This window comes from Stigmatopora argus, chromosome 4, assembly GCF_051989625.1.
Source record: "Stigmatopora argus isolate UIUO_Sarg chromosome 4, RoL_Sarg_1.0, whole genome shotgun sequence".
Taxonomy (NCBI): Eukaryota; Metazoa; Chordata; class Actinopteri; order Syngnathiformes; family Syngnathidae; genus Stigmatopora; species Stigmatopora argus.
The window spans coordinates 16,393,417-16,413,000 of record NC_135390.1 but is presented as its reverse complement, the minus strand read 5'-3'; the positions used below and the strand labels follow the sequence as shown (position 1 = coordinate 16,413,000).

The window sequence follows — 19,584 nt, the reverse complement described above, 5'->3', positions numbered from 1 at the left end:
AATCGAGCGTTTAGATCAGCAACTTTATTTTTACAGCTGACATATCAAAGATAGCATTTTGAAAATTCAAACAGAAGCACAATCTGGAATCAGCCACCTTAAATACCTTTTCTAATAATTGCATTCATCTTTAAATGAGGCCCAAGGCCTAATTATGGTTTCCAATTAGTCAGTGCTAATAAATTACAGGTATTCAAATCATCACAATGACAAAGGTGACCAAATGATTGTGCCTGTGTAATTTTCTTATGATGCATATTGCACAACTTCTGTTAGTTACCTCATTAATTACAATACATAAAGCTTAGAAAGGAGGAAAAAGTATGAAAAATTGTCCTTTCTGGGTAAAGAAACATTGTCATTGTTTTCAGCTCCAAGCACGCCATTTCAGATTTTTTTGTGCAGAATTATGACGACAATAATAGTAAATAAAAATAAACTGGTCAAACTAAATCAGTCAAGCAAGAAAAATACTAAAAGTTCTTAATCAGTAACACTCTGACTGCCATTGACAGTTGGCAACTGCCAATTGTCATTGCCAACCTCTCCCAGCTCAAACGGATTGGACGCTTATTTCCGTCAATGGCATTGAAACCTAAAGCACAATGATGACGAGAAACAGATGATGTTTTAAAGCAAATTTCTACGGAACCTCTTCAACACCCTTTTGCTTATATAAACATCTCATTCATTTCCCCTAATTTCATAATGACAAACAAAAGCATCCTTCTTGAGAAAACTCACACACTCAAGCGCCATTTCTAAGTCTTCCAAGGGCCAATTATAGCCTCCAAATGCCGTGCTCCTAATAGAAGGCCCCCCCACTGTTGCACACAGGCAAGCAGATGTGACAGCAGCATGCGGGCGACTTGAGCGTGTAGGTGATCAGTTGTGGCATTGGAAAGGGCGCCGCAAAGACCATCACAACACAAAAAGGGTGTTATTCACCTTCCAACACACATACAGGTGGAGACAGCCCACGCAAGGCAAACAACAACACAGCCGGCCAAGCGTTTCCTGTCAGTGTGTGAAGTGATAGAGTAACCGTGATGTGCAGGCGTTGTGAGGAGAATACCAGGCAGATCCTGCAAACACAAATAGGACACACAAACAGATGGACACAGGTGATGCCGTGCTTCTCGGTGGTTAGCGGTCTAGTTCCTTGTAAACATCATCATGTCTTGGCTTTAAATCCTAGAAAAAAACAGGGAGAAATGCCAACATAAAAAACTTTTTAATACTTATAATGATATGCTAGGCACAGATGGTAGATGTAATCTGTATTTTGGTTCATTAAAGTGGCAGTTAGTGACACCTGGTACAAATGACCTTCATGTAAAAGTATTTGGCTATGCAAATAAGTAATTTGTAGAACTCTGATGATGGTGAAAAATGTTGTTTTCATAATACATGACATCATTAGTGATTTCTCAGTTATACACATGCGTACAAAGTGATGGACTGGATAACAGGTGTAGTACTGTAATGATGAGTATTGATGATGTCATGAGGAAGGAAGGGCAAGATAGGATACTCACATTTGATTGGCTAATGGACTGGAGAACAGGTGGGCAAGCTAGGATACTCACATTTGATTGGCTAAAATAGTAGCAACAGTGACCAAATGTCTGTCAACAATGTCATTGTATTGTTTTTTTTCCCGGTATATGCAATGTTTATTTGATCTGGTATATGTTTAAATCTCTTTATTTTCATGTTTCAGTTTGAGCACTATAGTTAACACTTGAAAATGTCAGTTTTTCATTTTTTAAGCTAGCTTTTTGGATAGATATATTTCTGCGTGTCAAATTTTCACATTTTGCAGTTCGTAACAATAAACATGTGTTAACTGTATCACAAGTTCTCACTCCAAAAAGCATTACACCTTTATTTGTGAGAGTATATTGCACAATAACTCACCATATAGAAAGACCCCTGCGGAAGAGCCTGTCGGAATGGAGGGCAAAACAGCTTTAATGAGCAACAAGCGAGGGAAATGGGAAGTGGAAAATAGGTTTAAAAAAAAGAAGTAAGACCCCCACAATGGAAGTGAGGTGATGAGGAGAGATAAGACAATTTATCAGGAGGGAAAATGGCCACGTTTTATCACCTGTCTGACATCTTCGGGATTCTCGTAGATGTTCTCCATCTCGCCTGAATGAACAGACAGAGACTGTTCAATACCTGCAAACACATTGACACGCATGTATTGGATGAGATGGAGTCCGATTCATCACAACCCGAGAGAATGTTCCGGGCCACATATCCGTCTGAGGGATAATGGCGATAGCCTCACCTCGGCGAGAGATGCGCTTCTGTCGCCATAGCAACACAGCCGTGGTCGTGGCGGCAACCAGGAGCACCAGAAGTAATAAAGTCAGGAGGAGGAAGTGGAAGGTAGAAGAGGGCACAGGGACAATCACTGCCAGCAAGAGAAAAAGGAGAGAAAAACTTCAATTTCTTGGCATTGACAAGTTGTTTTTCTGCAAATCAAGAGGCAGCAGGGAGGAAAGGGGCTTCAACTCGAAAGGAAAGATCGCGAGCCCCGCCCGCCCTCTAGGCATGTTACAAGTATTTTCATCATTCAGCTGTCAGTCACCCACGCAGTGGGGGCACTGGAGGAAGAAGGCGGTGTCAGACAAGAACCTGACACATGCACCAGTCACCCAGTGATGTCATCACCCCAAAAAAAGAAAATCAATCAAACTTGTTATTTAGGCGCCATGTGCAGCTCAAGCGGTCAAGGCAGTCGAAACATGTCACTATGATGGCATATCTAACCCAGGGGTACCGTAACATGCCAGTTTAATTCATTCCGTGCCCATGCTCGACACTCAAAAGATTCAAACAAGACATGAGATGAAACAAATCCAAATTAAATCAGTGAAAAATCAACTAAACAAAGATTATAATGTTATGAGGGAAACTGTCATAAATGGGAAGCTGTTAGCTAACAGTTGAATAATTTTACCTCTTAAAGCAACAAATATTTGAACGCAAACAATTTAAGTGTAAAGAGTCAATATCACAATATTCATAAGCATATATTCTTTATCCTCAGCAAAATTTTATTTTTTATTTTTGTTTTTTTTACAATATGTTGATATGAAGTACTACATTGTAGATTCAGCATCACGGCTTATTTCCTACACATAATAAATTCCTATTTTTACCATTCTGTTTTCACACAAGTTCCTCTGCGCTTATTAATCCTGAATTCCCAAAACATGTGTGTTAGGGTCATTATCAATAGAGAATATATATGTGAATTTCTGAATCCTTGTCTTCATTTTATTCAAAGGATGCGCATCAAAAATGACTTGGGTAAAATGTCACAGCGTGAACGAGTGCCCTCAGACATAAGCGACCCAATTTGTAAGATTTTAAGATGTGAGCCGTGGTTTGGAGGATTCTTTTTCTTTTGACATGTTCATCTTTATGCACTTTACCATGATGGACAGTTCAGCAAACTGTGAGCAATACTTCAAAAATAGATTTCACACTGTTGTGACTCCCACTTGAAGACTACTGCCAAAATAAACTTAAGCAAAATACAGATGGATTAATTGAAATAATCAAATAGCCCCAATTTTAAGATTGGTAAATTAATATTAACAGATGGGAAATGCTATGTGAAATGCAAGGTGGTGTTATCACCTTTTAAGCAGATGCAACAAATGTAGTTAATAATACAGTACTGTATAAATATATTCATTATTATCAGTGAAAAACTATGCATTTTGACTGCAGCTACTGAGTCACAAGTTTTGCCTTTCAATATTTACTTTAGTGGCCAAAACATGGTGAGAATGAATCATGACGTGCAAACTACTTAATTACTCGGCTTCTATTTAATGATGTTACTTGTTGGGTTTATTCTGGGATGTTACTAATTTAATTTGGGCTATATATTAAGTAATGACCGAGCGAGCTCAAGGTCACTCTCCAGGGCAGCTGGCTCCATCTTGTTGACGTAACACCTCACCGTATCCTCGGCTCCAGGGACTGTTTAGAGATACACCTCGAACCTTTACCCAGATGCAAGTTCGCAATGAAGATCTGCGAAGGACTCTTAAATTGCTTGGACTTGGATTCCGGAGCAGATGGCGATTATTGTTGCAGTTGTTTATTACCTCGATGGTGTTATTCGGTTAGCTTATGCAATTGTTTGAATCAGATTACCTTAGATGTTTTGAATTATGCGCGACTAAATGGACAGAGGAGGATGTCGCTCTTCAGAATCATCCTGGACGAGGACGAGTTGGGAGTGATTTTCCTTGCAAGTTGTAGCCTGAGTATGTTAATGATGTCTCCCTGTTTTGATTAAAGTGTATTAATAATAAACCTATCATTACTGTTTTATGATTTTAAAACTATTTTTTTCTTATTCTATTGCTTTTATTTCTTAAAAAAACATTAAAAAGATTCGGATTAATGGCATTTCCATGCATTTCAATGCTGAAAAAAGATCTGACTTATGAATGATTGCAATTTAAACTCAATGCACCACAGTCATTAACATATTTTTTTTATACACAAGAAATTTGTTATCACTTTTTAATCCTTTGGATTGGTTAAGAAAAAAACACTTCAATTCAATTTATGCATAATTAGGGACATGAATCCTTAATGTATGCAGCAGGTCAGTAACCCAGCACACACGCAGTCCACTCAAGCGCTTCTTGACAAATTTTGTTTGTAAAAGGAACGACTCACAGGACCACCTTCGCCCCCAGTGTCACGGCCATTAGCCTCCTCTCAAAGGCATCAGTCACCACATGTGACGCATGAGCTCTAATTGATTGTACAGTATGTGCCAGGGCTCTGCTAATGGAACGCGGCGGTGACCTGCATTGTTCCCTTAGCTAGATTTCAAATATGTATTATGGTAAGTGAGTGCAAAGTGTAGCATCAAGGATGTATTTGTCTCTCCCTCTTACCAAGCTCATCTTTTCACCTTTTCTTTACCTATAATGAAAGTTCACCTCTCTGTTTCCAGCGATAATTAGAAATCAGAAAGGTAAGGCGAGTGGCACACTGAATAAGTACTTTGCACAAACTTGGAGCATTTGGCTTCCGATGGAAATAATGCAAATGAATAAACAACAGCCTGGAAATAAATTTCAGAGTGTTGTGAAAAAAAAGTATTACTTCGACAAGTGCCATTGTTTGATTAACGGCAGAAACTGTAACAGTGATACAGCCTTGAAAACTTGGATTTGAAAGCAACTGACGTTTGTTGCCAGGGCACAAGTATAGACTGACAGCCATTAAGAGCTTTAATTTCCCTGGCCTAAATAATTGGATGAAAAGTGGCCTACATTTTGGAATAAATAGGTATTTGTTCCATGAAACTGCTTTTATGTATTCCAGTCTTTTCATTTTTTGACTAAGTGTGCGTGTTCGAGACCTGCTAGGATTAATTAATGAACCAAAAAGTCAAAAGAAGTAAATATTCTCTGATTTCTGTCATCCTCATGAACATCGATGATTATATTACATTGTATAGTTTTTGGTTCCAATGCACATTTCCGGCAAAAATATAATGGCAAGAGTAATATAAAAGGAAATAATGTCATTAATATGAGGCAATTAAACCCAAAAACAGTTGTGACTGAAAAAATAAGCAGTACTAATGTATGTAGTATGTATGTATTCATTTGTTCATTAATTTTCTGAACCGCTTTATCATCACAAGGGTCGCGGGGGTGCTGGAGCCTATCCCAATTGACTTCGGGCACGAGGCGGGGGGGGGGGGACACCCTGAATTGGTGGCCAGCCAATCGCAGGGCAGTATGTACGTATGTATTCTGTATTTGTAAAGTCAATCGGTCACATGAATTTGAAAGGTTTTTGTGATTCATTTTGAAATGAATTATCTTACCCTTATTTTTCATATAGTAATAAAACAGGGTTATGTCCATTTTTATAGCACTTTATTTACGCAATACAGTTTTCCTGATAATGAAGCGATATCCTCCATAGCGGATGTAAAAAAAAAGTCTTCCCAGAAAAGCCGTTAAATCTGGCCATTACGGCACTCTCCATCTCTAGATGTTCTCCCTTCCGATAAGACGAAGCATCTCTAGCCCTCGTGTTTATACTCAAAGTGTCCATTATTCCTCTAGCTGCAGTATTGGCGGCGTGCATTATGATGAGCCCTGGGCCCTGCGGTTCAAGTGATGCATTGGACTTATCTCAACCAGGAGGGATCCATTTAGCTGTCACATACTCCTGTTCTCCACCACCAACACAATAATCCTGAATAATTTAGTTATTGTTGGAGGCTATGTCCTGGGGTTCCGTCTCCTCATATTCCTATATTAGCTAGGAGAGTGAGATAGGAAAGACTCTGACCTTTATGTTGTTTAAGAGGAGGTTGAGCATTTAAATATTTGGGATTTTGGGGGTGGAGGGTTGGGGTTTGAGCCCTCGTTACGAGGTGCCGCCCTGGAGAGATAAAGTATGTTTTGACTGCTGTTAGTATTCTAGTCTTTTTTAAAGTCCCTCTATCACGAGTGTCTAATGATTGAATCTTGTCAAACAATATTCAAAAATTAATGATCAAGACAGAACCATCATTATTGGAATTGTGCAAGACAGAACCATCATTATTGGAATTGTGCAATAAAAATGATTTTTGCAGACGAGAAAAAGGGCATTCTTGGGGCTACTCCAGATTTAAAAATATTTTCAAGGATTCACATCTTAGTTTTTATAGATTCGATCATAGCACATGTAGAGATGAGTGTAGTCATCTCAGTTTTACTTCTATTAAATCTGTTACGATCGCGCCGAGACGTCGTGGCGCGATCGGGGGATTTGGACCCAGTAGCAGGGAAGCAGGAGGAGACGAGACGTGCTGTTCCTAACAGTAACTTTAATGACTCAAAAGCATTACAAAATAACAAGGGCTTGTACATCCCAAAACGTAACAAAACCGGAGTATGGGGAATAGAACCTTGTAGCGATGTATGCTGTAACACGGAGGGTGTCACGCAGGACGATCCGACAATAACTAACTACTTCCGTGGTGCTTAAATACCCACATCAGGAAGTAATCAATGATCATTTGCAGCTGCTCTAACCTGACGGCAAGCCAGGAGGGACAAACGAGCCGCTCCTGACAAAATCAATGTACTAACTAAAAGTATACCACACCATTAAATAACTTAAGGAGGCATGGAACAAAATGTCCAAAAGTGTAATATACCTTGTTTCTTGACAGCATGCCTGGCGCTGATAGTCCGGCCATCTTGTAAATGTAAGGTGCACGTGTAGTTGCCCTCCATGTCGGGTGTGATGGGTAAGGGCAAAGTGGTCGTAACATTGCCAGGCCAGATGCTCGACTGGAGTAGCCGACTCTTATTCTGGTATTCCCACTTGGCGAATTGGACCCGGCCAAGCTCGTTGTACAGGCATTCCAGCTGCAAGTTGCTACCAAAGCGCACACCCATAACTGTGTAACAAAACAGGGGGAAAGTGGAGAAGAAAAAATGAAGTGGCAAAAATGATGGCGTTGCCCTATTATTTGTTAGCACAGTATTAAACTCAAGGTTTTAAATACACAGTGTAGTTTGTTAAAACACATGATTAACTTATTAGCTGCTTTAGAATGGGAGAGACGTCCAATTCTTTTGACTGCAAGGTCTGACAGCAGCAAATGCTAACAGGCTAAATTGGCTAACTCATGCCAGACACGATTGATGGAGAAGATTTCGGGTAACGATTTTATTGTGATCAAACATTCATTCATTTTCGAATTGCTTTATCCTCATGGCGGGGGGTGCTGGAGCCTATCCCAGGTGACTGGCACTAGAAGACAGATGACCAATCAATGCTCACACCCAAACCTAGGGGCAATTTAGAGTGTTCAACCAGCCTACCATGCATGTCTTTGGAATGTGGGAGGAAACCAGAGTACCCAGTGGAAACCCACGCAAACCCGGGGAGAACATGCAAAGTCCACACAGGTGTACCGACCTGGATTTGAACCAAGGACCCCAGAACTGTGAGGCCAACGCGCTAACGACTCATCCGCCAAAACAATCCCCCAAAATGTAGGCATTTATGTTAGCATCTTTAGTGTTCGTATCTTTAAAAAAAAGTCTTGCAAATCAAAGCAAAAGCACCACTGTGTTGCTTGACATAAATCTAGCCCACCGTGTAAAAAAAGGTTGGCGATCGCTAGTGAACAAAATACACTCATCGACAAATAAATTGATTGGTTGGAACATTAGGGAGACAAAGATGTGACTTTATAGCTGCCGTTTTTGCAGAAAGGCCAAGGAGTAATGGGGTAAAGAGAATGGTGGAGAAGGGAAAAAAATAAAAAAATAAAACCCAACAGAGCACAATCTAGGAAGAGGTCACAATAATATATATTCATTAAAGTGATTTGCTGCTAATGCATCACTTGACTGTGACTGATGCTTAGTGTCTCATCATAGTGAGATGAGAATCCATCTGGGCGTAATCAAGCTCTGCAGATCCCCCCCGCTATGGCGCATAAAAACACACATATTTCAGCCTTGATTAGTGTGATCAACGTGGGCCACCTCCAGCCACCGTGGGAAGCTGGCAGGTATAATCATACATAATGATATTCTTAATGAGGTGGGGTAAAAATATATATGCGTCACATGATTGCCGTTTGGCGTATGCGGCGCTGTGCGTGCGGAGGGGCTGCAAATGTATGACAGTGACTGATCGGCTCGTCATGCCTGGGCAGCTGTGATGGATGCCGGGGGGGATTGTGATTAGTAAACTCTTCCGAGGCCACCATTACAGGGATGTATGCCTTCGCCTTTTCTGTTTACGCCTTTCAAGGCAACCTATTGTATCCGTGTGGGTGTTTTAAAGTGTGAAATAAGGCCCATTCATGGAAAGCAACAGATTAGGGCCACGCATAATAGAATAAAAAAGATATTCTTCAATTCTTCTTTCAATTTTTTTTTATAAACGTAGGATTGGATTTTGCAAGAATAAACCCAGTTTTTGACAAAATGTTGCAAATATTTTATACTATTATCTTATTTTTTTAAGGGAAGAAATGTCTCCATTTTTGGAACAAAACGGATGTAATCTTACAAAAAGTCTGTATTTTTAAAAAACACAAAAACAATGTTTTTTCTAAAAGATAAAAGAGCACCTTATAAGAAGTAAGATCTGTTTTGCTCAAATTTATGGAAGAGTGGAAAAAAAGAAACATCCAACATGATTTTTTTTGCTATATTTTCAAAGAGAAAAAAATGGCAAAAGAAAGTTGCATTTACCCCCCAATAGCATTCTTTCAATATATATTTTCGAGGAAAATTTATTTTTATTTCTATTTATGTGTGGCAGAAAAATATGGTCTTATTTTACTTTTTTGTTATTTTAATTAATGTACTTTTTATTGGGAAGATAATGCATTTTCTCAAGTAAAAGCAATTCTTTCTAAATAACAGACTTAAATGAAGAAACCGTAATAATATCCAATTCGAAAATAGAAAAATAACCTCACACATGTAAAAAAAATTTGAAAAATGACTATATTGTCATCAGATTATTACTTTTTCTCTACCGAAAAAGACCATTCTCATTCGTAAAGCACACGGAGACAGTCATTCATATTCTAAATCACACCAAGAAGGAATTGAACCGATGCCTGCACCAAAGTGCCTAAGTATAATTCGTTACATTTAAATCCTCACTGTTTCATGTACCATAAAATGTAGCACTGGACATGACAGTTGTGTCTTGAAAACAGAAAATGTGATATGATAGGAGAATCTATCCCAATCTTCTGTCACGTCTTACCAATTACCACAACCTTTGAAGTAATGCGCCGCAATTCTATCTCAGAATAAATCAGAATTTCAATTTGAGCATGTCGAAGCATATCTGTTGCTCATCCACCCATGGAGTTCAAGGAAGGTGTGTGAATATGCCATATCTAGCTGAAACACGCTTTAAAACCACTTCCTGCAGTGCTTTTTTTTAAACCAGTGTGCCCTTAATAAAATGCTTCAATACTTGATTACATGGCTATTTAATTTTATTCCTGTGGAGAGTTATTAGTGATGGAGTGAAATCAACTTAATTTCTTGTGATAAGTAGCAAACCCTGGCTCTGGCCCAGCGTAAAATTTGAAATTGGAGGTGAAAATCTGCTCGACAGGGCCTGAGCCATAATTAAACTGAAGAGCTCATCATGTAAAACTTTTAATTTCATGAAAGAGTGAATGAGGAACAATCGCTGCTTTTTAATTCATTCGATTTTGTGTATACTACTCTCATGTCAACCAGACTGTGCCAGAGACAATAATGTTGCCAGGCAACCAGCCGCTCAGATAGCAGCAGAGCAGGCAGGTGTGGTCCTCACAGCAGATATGCTAATTTGGCCTTAAAAATACAAAAAAAAGCTCCAAACCTAAATTTAATAACATATTGAGTACTACTTTGGCCTAAGCTGTTAGAATGTATGCGATGGGAGGTAAAATATACAGCATGAGTACTTTTAAAAACCTATTGTTGTTCATAATACTTTGTGTTTTCTTTATTCTCTTGTTTTTTACCTTATATGTTTTAATTAGATTGGATTAGATTGAATAACTTTATTCATCCCGTATTCGGGAAATTTCATTGTCACAGTAGCAAGATATAAATACAACAATGAACTTCTTGGCCGCAACAGGAAGACAGACACAAGACACACAAGACATTGCAGACTAGCACAAAGAAACCAAGCCACGCGACGGGTGGGGCCGAGTTGCAAAGGTCGCAGAACAACAAAGCAAAAAGCACAAAGTAAAAAGCAAAGCAAAGTATATGGGATCATTAAGAATCATTAAATCAAATCATTAAGACATAAAAGCAGCAAAAACATAAAACGAGCAAGAGCCGACGGAGCTAACGCCACCGGCTGCCACTTGAGTGGCGCCATCTTGGTTGCAGTAGCAAAAAGCGATACAAACTCAAGAAAATAGCAATAATAGTAATAGGCTCCAGTTTACGCATACAGCAAAAAAAGAAGATAAAACAAAATAAATATTGTGGTTGCCAGACTTTTACTTAAAAAAAGAAGGGTAAACTGGTAAATACTCATAAAAACAGTGCAATGCATTTGCAGTCGTTAATTTTAGAGCCTTTTTTCCCACGCTAATCGATATGTAATCATGCAGTCTTGATGGGGGTGCGCTCGTTTTGAAGTTTCACCCCCTTCTCAACCAGGATTCAAACCCACTCGGTCATCTTTGCAGAACTTCTTCGAGAACCTAAATGAGCATGCTGGCAGATAAAACCAGACTAGACTAGGCAATTAGCTCAGCAGTCAGCACGCTTGACGATGAGGGCGGGGTTTCAAACAAAAGTCAATGTTGTCAGCCCCATACACATTTTTACAAGTCCTTTGCCATAAAACGACAGTTAAAATATGTAAGGTAGTGTATAATTAATTTGACTGGAAACCTCTTAGTTGCGCAGTACCATTTTGCCAATCACAGCTGAAAGTATTTTACCATACATTTGACTATTTCTTTTTTACATTGCGTAACCTCAATTAAGGCAAGCAACATCATGTATTAAATGAAAAAAATGGATGGACTTTGACATATTTTTATTGCGGAGAAAAGTATCAAAGGTTTGGGAAGATAACTACTTGACATATAGCATATAAAGTTAGATATCAGCTCCTAAAGCTGAATAAATCCTCTCATCTAACTCTTGACGGGAATGTAATGAGGCGCTTTTTCTTCCAAAATGTCAGACCATTCCACTGAACAATTTTTAGACAAGTAACAAACAACAGGGGGAAAATGATGGAATAGGGTTGCTCGAATCATTATGTACAAATGCAAGCTTTCATTCCAGCCTTTTTTCCCCAGTGTAGCACAGAAATGAGTCATGAGATGTGGCCTTCAAACTTATCAGAGCGATACTCAGCACCTAAGCCTGGGATTTAGACCTTCGTACCTCTGAACAGCTATAAATCATCTTTCACCTTTGAAAGAATGAAGCTGATCAGACCAGTGAAGCTTACTGAGGTAGATTAATATTTTAAGCAGCATTCCTTCTCTTTCGTTTTCATTCTTGGAAATTTGGATGGTGTCAAACTGCCCGGAAACACAACACTTTCAATATGGACAATATGCTCCCAATAAAAAAAATCTCCCTACACCAGTTTAATCTACAGTGGTACCTCTACATACGAGTTTAATTCGTTCCGGGACTGAGCTCATATGTCGATCTTGTTGTAACTTGAACGAACGTTTCCCATGAAATGAACTAAAAACAAATTAATTCGTTCCAACCTTCTGAAAAAACGCCAAAAACAGGATATTGGATTGGAAAAAATGTTTTATTTCTTCTAATTCGCCATCTATTAACAAAGTAACACATAACTAATGGTTTAATAGTAATAAAATGTGTTTATTAGAACTAAAATTAGACAGATTTCGCGGAGGGTACAGCGAGTGGGACATAGAGGCAGGCGAGGGGGGGCAAACTATTCCGCGGCAACGCACTCTTAACAGAACAAACAAATTTAAATGAACTTGGATTAATATATACAGACACTCAAACATATGTTTAATGTAACTTTAAACAAAACTGAATTCTAATGTTGTTTTAATTGTTTTTTACCTTTGTTCTCCGGGTTGACTCCACCCGGACATTCAGCGGAAGTTTTTAAAACGAACGCATCAAGAGTTGTTTGTTTTTGCCTTCCCTTCAAAATATTTCTAAAATGACGCGCACAAATGTCCTCACAATACGATAACGCGCAACCACTTGCCAGCTTGTCAGGGTGCCTCTTTTCTACAAAATCAGAAAACTCTTGCCACTTTGATATCCTTTGTAGCCAGGCGGCCCCCCTCTTCCACCTACTCCTCGCTACGAGTTCCCGCAAAACCTCCAAATGTTCACTCTCCTGGAGCGCGATTAAATCCTGTGTCATCAGTTCTTCGTGGTGCTCGGCGATTAGATCATTCACATCTGCCTCGTTAACCTCCAGCCCCAAGGAATTTCCAAGTGACACGATATCATCCATGACAACGAGCAAGCTCTGTGACACGGGAAAATGCAAGCTCCGCCCAGTGCTCGTAGATATCTGTTCTACACAAAAAAGATGCGGCAAAAAAGACATTGCGCTACAATGATAAACAGCCTCTCATGTCATGGCCACCTGGCTTTCTCGTATCTCGAAATTTTTCTCGTATCTAGAGATAATTATTTGCTCGAAATTTTCCTCGTATCTCGAGCATCTCGTAGGTAGAGCTGCTCGTATGTAGAGGTACCACTGTATTGATAAAAGACACAAAAAGACAAGTCTTGTCATAACATGAAAGAACCGGAAAAAAGGACCCCAGCCATTTTGAGTCTAAGTTGAACATCTTGGAAAATAACTTTTATGTGGACACTCTAATGCAAAACCCGGTGAGGAAAAGGACATAACAAATTGCAATATTTCACACTCATTGTTATTCCGATTATCCACTCTCAATTCGTCCCGTGTCCCCTCCATTTGTCATAATATTGATTTTACTTATATAGTTTTTTCTTGTTAACTGTTAGTAGTAAGTATCTTTTCCCATTTGTTTATTCATCTATCTTTGCGGATCTATTTGTAGAGAAAATCTTTAATTATTTCTTATTGCCTGAGCAATTTAAACACTAAACAGTATAATTTTTAAAGTAACATCCACATGCGACCTTATCATATTTGTTCGTATTCACTCATCCTCGATTTCCCGAAGGTTGTAATCTGTGCTCTTTACGTTTAGCCACTTTGAGAGCTTTCAATGGGAACCAAAGTGCTTTCAAATTCAAAATAATCTTTTTTTTCCATTGAGTAACAATTGTACAAATTCTCTGGGCCAGGTCCATTATTAAATGACCTTTGGAGAAATAACCGCTGATGTTCTGTGTATAATCAGATATTAGTTTTAGAGATGAGAGTTTGCCAATTCCTGCGTGGGTTTTCTCTTGGGCTTTATCCCAGATCCTAAAAAGCATGTATTGTGAGTGTGCGTGTCAATGGTTATTTATCTCCTTGTTCCCTGTGATTGGATGACTGGATCTTGAGATCATTTTTAGCATTTGACCCATAATGGACATTCCATTTAAATGACATATTAGAAGTGACACAGCAATAATATTGGAGAGAAACGTAAATAAAAGCCTTTTTTTCCAGCAAGTGGATAAACGACAAAGTAAAGTTGCTGACATTTTATTCAAGTGGTTATTATTTTAGCCGATGAAATGCAAGATTCCTCGATTGCCCAACATTATTGCATGAACACATGCTTGATTAATAAGTAGGTGCATGAGGATAGCTGACATCACAAAATGGCCGCACTGGTAAGTAGTGTCACGTTTTGTTTAAACATTTATTTTCGCCATCATCATTATCGGTCTAATAAATTCATTCCCCTTTCTCACAGTAGTGTTTACCTTTCAAGACGGTCAGCAGGGTCCTCTGGTTGAAAAGACTGTCATTGGAAAGCACTTGGCAGATGTAGACGCCTCCGTCTTTGAGGCCCGGCTTGAGAGCAAAAGTGTAGCTGGTTCCGTAAAGGGTGCTGGGTGTGCTGGTTAGCTTGAAGTCATGGCTTTCCGAATCGATCCATGTCTTGACCCTCCAATCATCTCGTGAGTACAATAGCTTCAAGTTGCCCGTCTTGGGGTGTTGCCAGTACAGAAAGACGTAGTCCCCTCGGATTTCGGGACAGGCCAGGGAAACAGATCTCCCGGCTTGAATGGGGATGAAGATGGGAGGGCCTGCGTGGGTAAGAATAGCAAAAGAGGGGTGTCGATACATTTGTGTTAAGTACTGCGCGTGTTAAAAGAAATCTGTGATAGTAAAGGCTCAGTGAGTGTTCATTTCCCTTCTAGAAGATTGTGTTTGAATCCTTGTATTGACGAGTTACTGTTGATCACTTTTTAAGTGTCATCCAAAGGTTCTGTATTAAGACTCAAAATTATGATTTATGAAAATTAAAGTACATTTTTGGCTAATCCTCAATTGTCATCCAAAAGTTCTGTATTTAGACTCAAAATTATGACTTATGAAAATTAGAGTACATTTTTGGCTTATCCTCAATTGTCATCCAAAACTTCTGTATTAACACTCAAAAATATGACTTATGAAATGTAGAGTACATTTTTGGCTAATCCTCAAATGTCATCCAAAAGTTCAGAACTGGTTAGTTAGTTTAGGCCTAACTTTTGTAACTGGTATCAGCTCAACCCAATTTCAGATTTGTATAAAAGTTAATAATGGCAAAATGTCACTCCAAATATTGTTTTTATAGGGTCCAGAACAAACAACGTTCCGGAACAGATTATGTTCAACCTTGGGGGTTCCACTGAATATACGTAGAGGAAGATGAATAACAGATGGGAGTGCAGATGGGGTAAAACTTCCCTGCAACAATTGCGATAATGTCACATTGCATTCTGCGCTGTGTGATTAGCCAAATGTTGACACTAGACTTCCTGCGGGCATCACTCACCATGCTCGATAGTGGTGAAGATGGCCTCACTGACAGCTGTGGAGCGGGAGGAAAAGGGAGACAGGGTGTTAACCTAATAATAAATAATACATACTGCAAGTGTAATACCCACAGGAGTGGCAGACTTTTCTGTGTAGATCTACAGCGGAGTTTGGAATCTTGAAATTGCTTCATAAAATAAATAAAGCGCCAAGTAATATAGCTGGAGGAGGCTTTAATAAATAATGCCGCTGATGGGCTTTTGGGCTCACTCGTCACTGCCGTCATGTGTGGCGTCTTTCCTCACCGTTAACCTTGATGCGCAAGGCAAATGTGAAGGTGGTGGTGTTGTGCTTCCCCAGGAGATGAACCGTGCACTTGTAGGAGCCGGCGTCGTTGTCGGTGGCCTGGGGAACTTTGGTCATGAATCCCGACTTGGGTTTCAACACCGTCTTTAAAGAGGTGCCGTCCGGTGATTCCCACAAAATCTTATCGCAGATAACCTCTGGGTGAATCTTGGCGATCAGACGTAGGGTGCTTTTTCGCGGGATGGGTGATGCCGGGATGCTGAAGACTGGAGAAGAGAAATCCAACATTTTGGATTGGATTGGATAACTTTATTCATCCCGTATGTATTCGGGAAATTTCATTGTCACAGTAGCAAGAGGGTCAGAATGCAGATATGCAGAATTTTAGACATAAATTGATAGGTAATAAGTAAGTTAATAAATAAATACATGAATAAATATATAAATAAATAAGTGTTGCTGAAATATATATAAATATATATATATATATATATATATATATATATATATATATATACACACATACACATACATATATATAAATATATATTAAATATATATATATATATATATATATATATATATATATATATATATATATATATATATATATATGCATACACATAGATGTACACATATGGTAGGTCTAACACTCAGCCATTTGTTTTGTTAAAGAGCCTGACAGCTGACGGGAGGAAGGATCTGCGGAAGCGCTCCTTCCTGCAATGAGGGTGCAGCAGTCTATTGCTGAAAGAGCTTCGGAGGGACTCCACAGACTCATGCAGGGGGTGGGAGGTGCTGTCCATGATGGACATCATCCTGGTCAGCATCCTCCGCTCTCCCACTTCCTCCACAGAGTCCAAAGGACAGCCCAGAACAGAGCTGGCCCTCCTGACTCGCTTATTCAGCCTGTTCCTGTCACTCTCCGTGCTCCCGCATCCCCAAGAGACCACTGCATAAAACACTGTAGATGGCACCACAGTGTCGTAAAAGGTCCTCAGTAGTGTCCTGCACACTCCAAAGGACCGTAGTGTTTTAAAAGTTTTTGAAACTCTCTCATGTTGCCTATGAGGGGTTTTATTGCAATTTTTATATTAATGAATGAATGGAGAATTTATTTACATTACATGTGTAGCAAAATTGTATTTGCATATATTGTGTCATTTGGTGTTATGAAACCTGCACTTTCCTCTGTCCAGTAGAATAACATATACCATCTTTAGAGGGTTTCGCCTATGAATTGTTGCAGTAAATATTAATATTAATTTTGTATTGCTTTACAAAACTCATTTATCAAAGGATAAATTCCAGGCCCATCGGCGAAAGCGAGGTGTAGATCAATGCTGAAAATGCTAGCGCATCATTATGCTCTAAAATCAATATCAATATTTTAGCTACATCAATCATTCAGGCATGCATGTCATGTACATTAACTAAACGAGTACAGTGGAAAGCATATGGGGATTTTGGCGAAATGATACTTGTTGGGTGGGAGCTGTTCTTGAGTGCAGATTTTAGCTGTTCTCGGTTGTGTTTAGTCGGAATCAACTATACATTACGCCGTGACCGGACGTTTGTTCGCCGGACTTTTGGTACACCTTTTTAAATATAGATTTCAAAGAAAATGTAGGTGTATTTTTTACAGACAATTGCTTTTGGATCATTATTACTGATTTTTTTTTAAAATCAGACGAATCATGACTACACAAAAGGTAATTGATTGTATTTAAGGTTACTTAACTCTGATACTAGGTGACAGTCTTTGGTTATGCCAAACCATATTAAGTCATTCACTGCAATTTCCATTACCAAACAATTTTGGCAATTAGAATATGAGGGATACACTGCCATGGACAACAATTATAAATTATATTTCTTCAGAGATGTAATGAAGAGATATTAGTCTTCCATCTTGGAGGTTTGGCGTATATATATTTAAAATACAAAATAATCTGTGGACATCTGGCGCCTTTAATGCCAGACAATTTGGTAAGCAGTCTCTGACCAAGGCATAATAGGAATGACTTTAAATTCATGTAAGCATGCAGTAGTTAAAAAAATAAAATAGAAAAATATATATATATATAGTGTATATGTATGTTTATAAAAATATATATAGTATATATGTAAAAAATATGTATAGAGTATATATATAATATATATATATATATTTAATTTTAAAAAAAATATTTTTTATATATAATATATATTCTACAGGTGCCATCTTTGAATATATATATATATATGTTTTTTTTTTTTTTTTTTTTAAAGATGGCACCTGTACAATATGGACATTGGCCGATATCACACTGACAAGTGTCGAAATTGGTATCGGAAGCTAGAGAAATTGCAACAGTAGACACTAAACTTCTTTACTCCTCTTTGTACCTTCAATAAGAGCATTAATTTGTAAAGATTTAATTGTCCTACCGGTGGCAATAGCTAGAAGGATGACCTTTTGCTTGATTTTCTTCCCGTTCTGCTCTACAAAGCACTTGTAGTAGCCACTATCCTGCAAGAGGGGTTGAAGGAGCAGTGAAAAATTTCCCGTATTTTGAAAGTTGGGGTCAGCCAGGTGCATGGAAGGCTTTGCGCCACTGCCTGAGAACTCCTCCAGATCACTGGCAGTTAGCACCAGCTTCCAGTCGTCCGCACCAAAGCGTTGGACCATCCAGCTGATTTTCACCGCGGCCCTCACTTCCTGATGGATGCACTCCAAGGTGGTGACTCGTTGCTTTCCACCCACCACAATTTCATCCCACTTGGTATGAACGACTGTGAACAGGCAGCGTCAGGTAGAAGATTAGAGTTCCCAATAAGGGGAGATGCAGACTGACAGTTAAAATCACAATATTCATGGATTTTTTTTGAAATACCTTGACTAAGAAATGTGGAGGGAACAACAAAAAAGATGAAGAAAAAGCACACCATTGCACATTTAAGGCAAAACAACCCATCAGCAGACAAATTTAGCTTGTTTTCCCCCTCCTTTGTCCTCCTGGTCCTCAGGATACAGGCTGAAGTGTGTGCAAGCTGATAGTCTTAAAACCAAACAAGGCGTGACAGCTTCCGTATTGGCAATCAAACAACGAGGAACTGAGGAACTTGAATGTCATATAGGAAACCCGTTCACGTGTGTTTGTTTGGGCTACTCAGTCCAATATTGCTAAATCGACATTAGATTTCACTAAGTCCCGGTTGTGGGTTTTTATTGCAGGTCTCAATGTAGTTAGACTAAAAGACATCAACGTATAATTGTTAACCATTCTGTTCAGAACTGGGGTCTAGATTAACTGAGGAAAATGTCACACTAATAAATAATAGAAACAGACTTAACAGACTTGCAGAACAGTAGTTATCTTAAACATTTTTGACTAGGAAATAAATGAATACATTTCTGTGTAATACAGGCAAAAATTTAAAGAAAAGACAGTATTTCCAGGAAATGGCCATCTGACTGGAGAGTAGACATTTAACACCAGGGTCACAATATTTTTAGATTAGATTAGATAACTTTATTCATCCCGTATTCGGGAAAAAATCATATTGTACTCGTTGTCGTATACTTATTTTAACCATATTCATAGGAGTTGTCTTTCCTTTTTGAAGGAGAACTCAACACCCCCCAATTTTTTTACAAGACAGTAAATTCCAACTAATACTCAGATTAAGTTATTGTTCACGTGATCATTTATAATTTTGTGTCGATGTATTATTATTCCATATGGCACCTTAATAGGAATTACACCAAATAATATACAGTGGTAGCTCGACCTACGATCAGCTCTACCTACGACATACTCG

At 38.7% G+C, this 19,584-nt stretch overlaps 1 protein-coding gene across 1 annotated transcript; it reads right to left on the bottom strand.

The window, feature by feature from the left end:
• Nucleotides 1–4: 4 nt before the first annotated feature.
• On the bottom strand, nucleotides 5–18,770 carry g6fl (g6f-like). Its single transcript, XM_077598197.1, has 10 exons — nucleotides 18,657–18,770; nucleotides 18,211–18,555; nucleotides 15,780–16,046; nucleotides 15,494–15,529; nucleotides 14,433–14,759; nucleotides 7,214–7,459; nucleotides 2,297–2,422; nucleotides 2,111–2,184; nucleotides 1,921–1,947; nucleotides 5–1,194 (listed from the first exon to the last, which is right to left on the bottom strand). The coding sequence occupies exons 1-10, from the start codon at nucleotides 18,709–18,711 to the stop codon at nucleotides 1,147–1,149; spliced, it is 1,551 nt and encodes a 516-aa protein (XP_077454323.1). The 5' UTR covers nucleotides 18,712–18,770; the 3' UTR covers nucleotides 5–1,146.
• Between the last annotated feature and the right edge of the window lie 814 nt (nucleotides 18,771–19,584).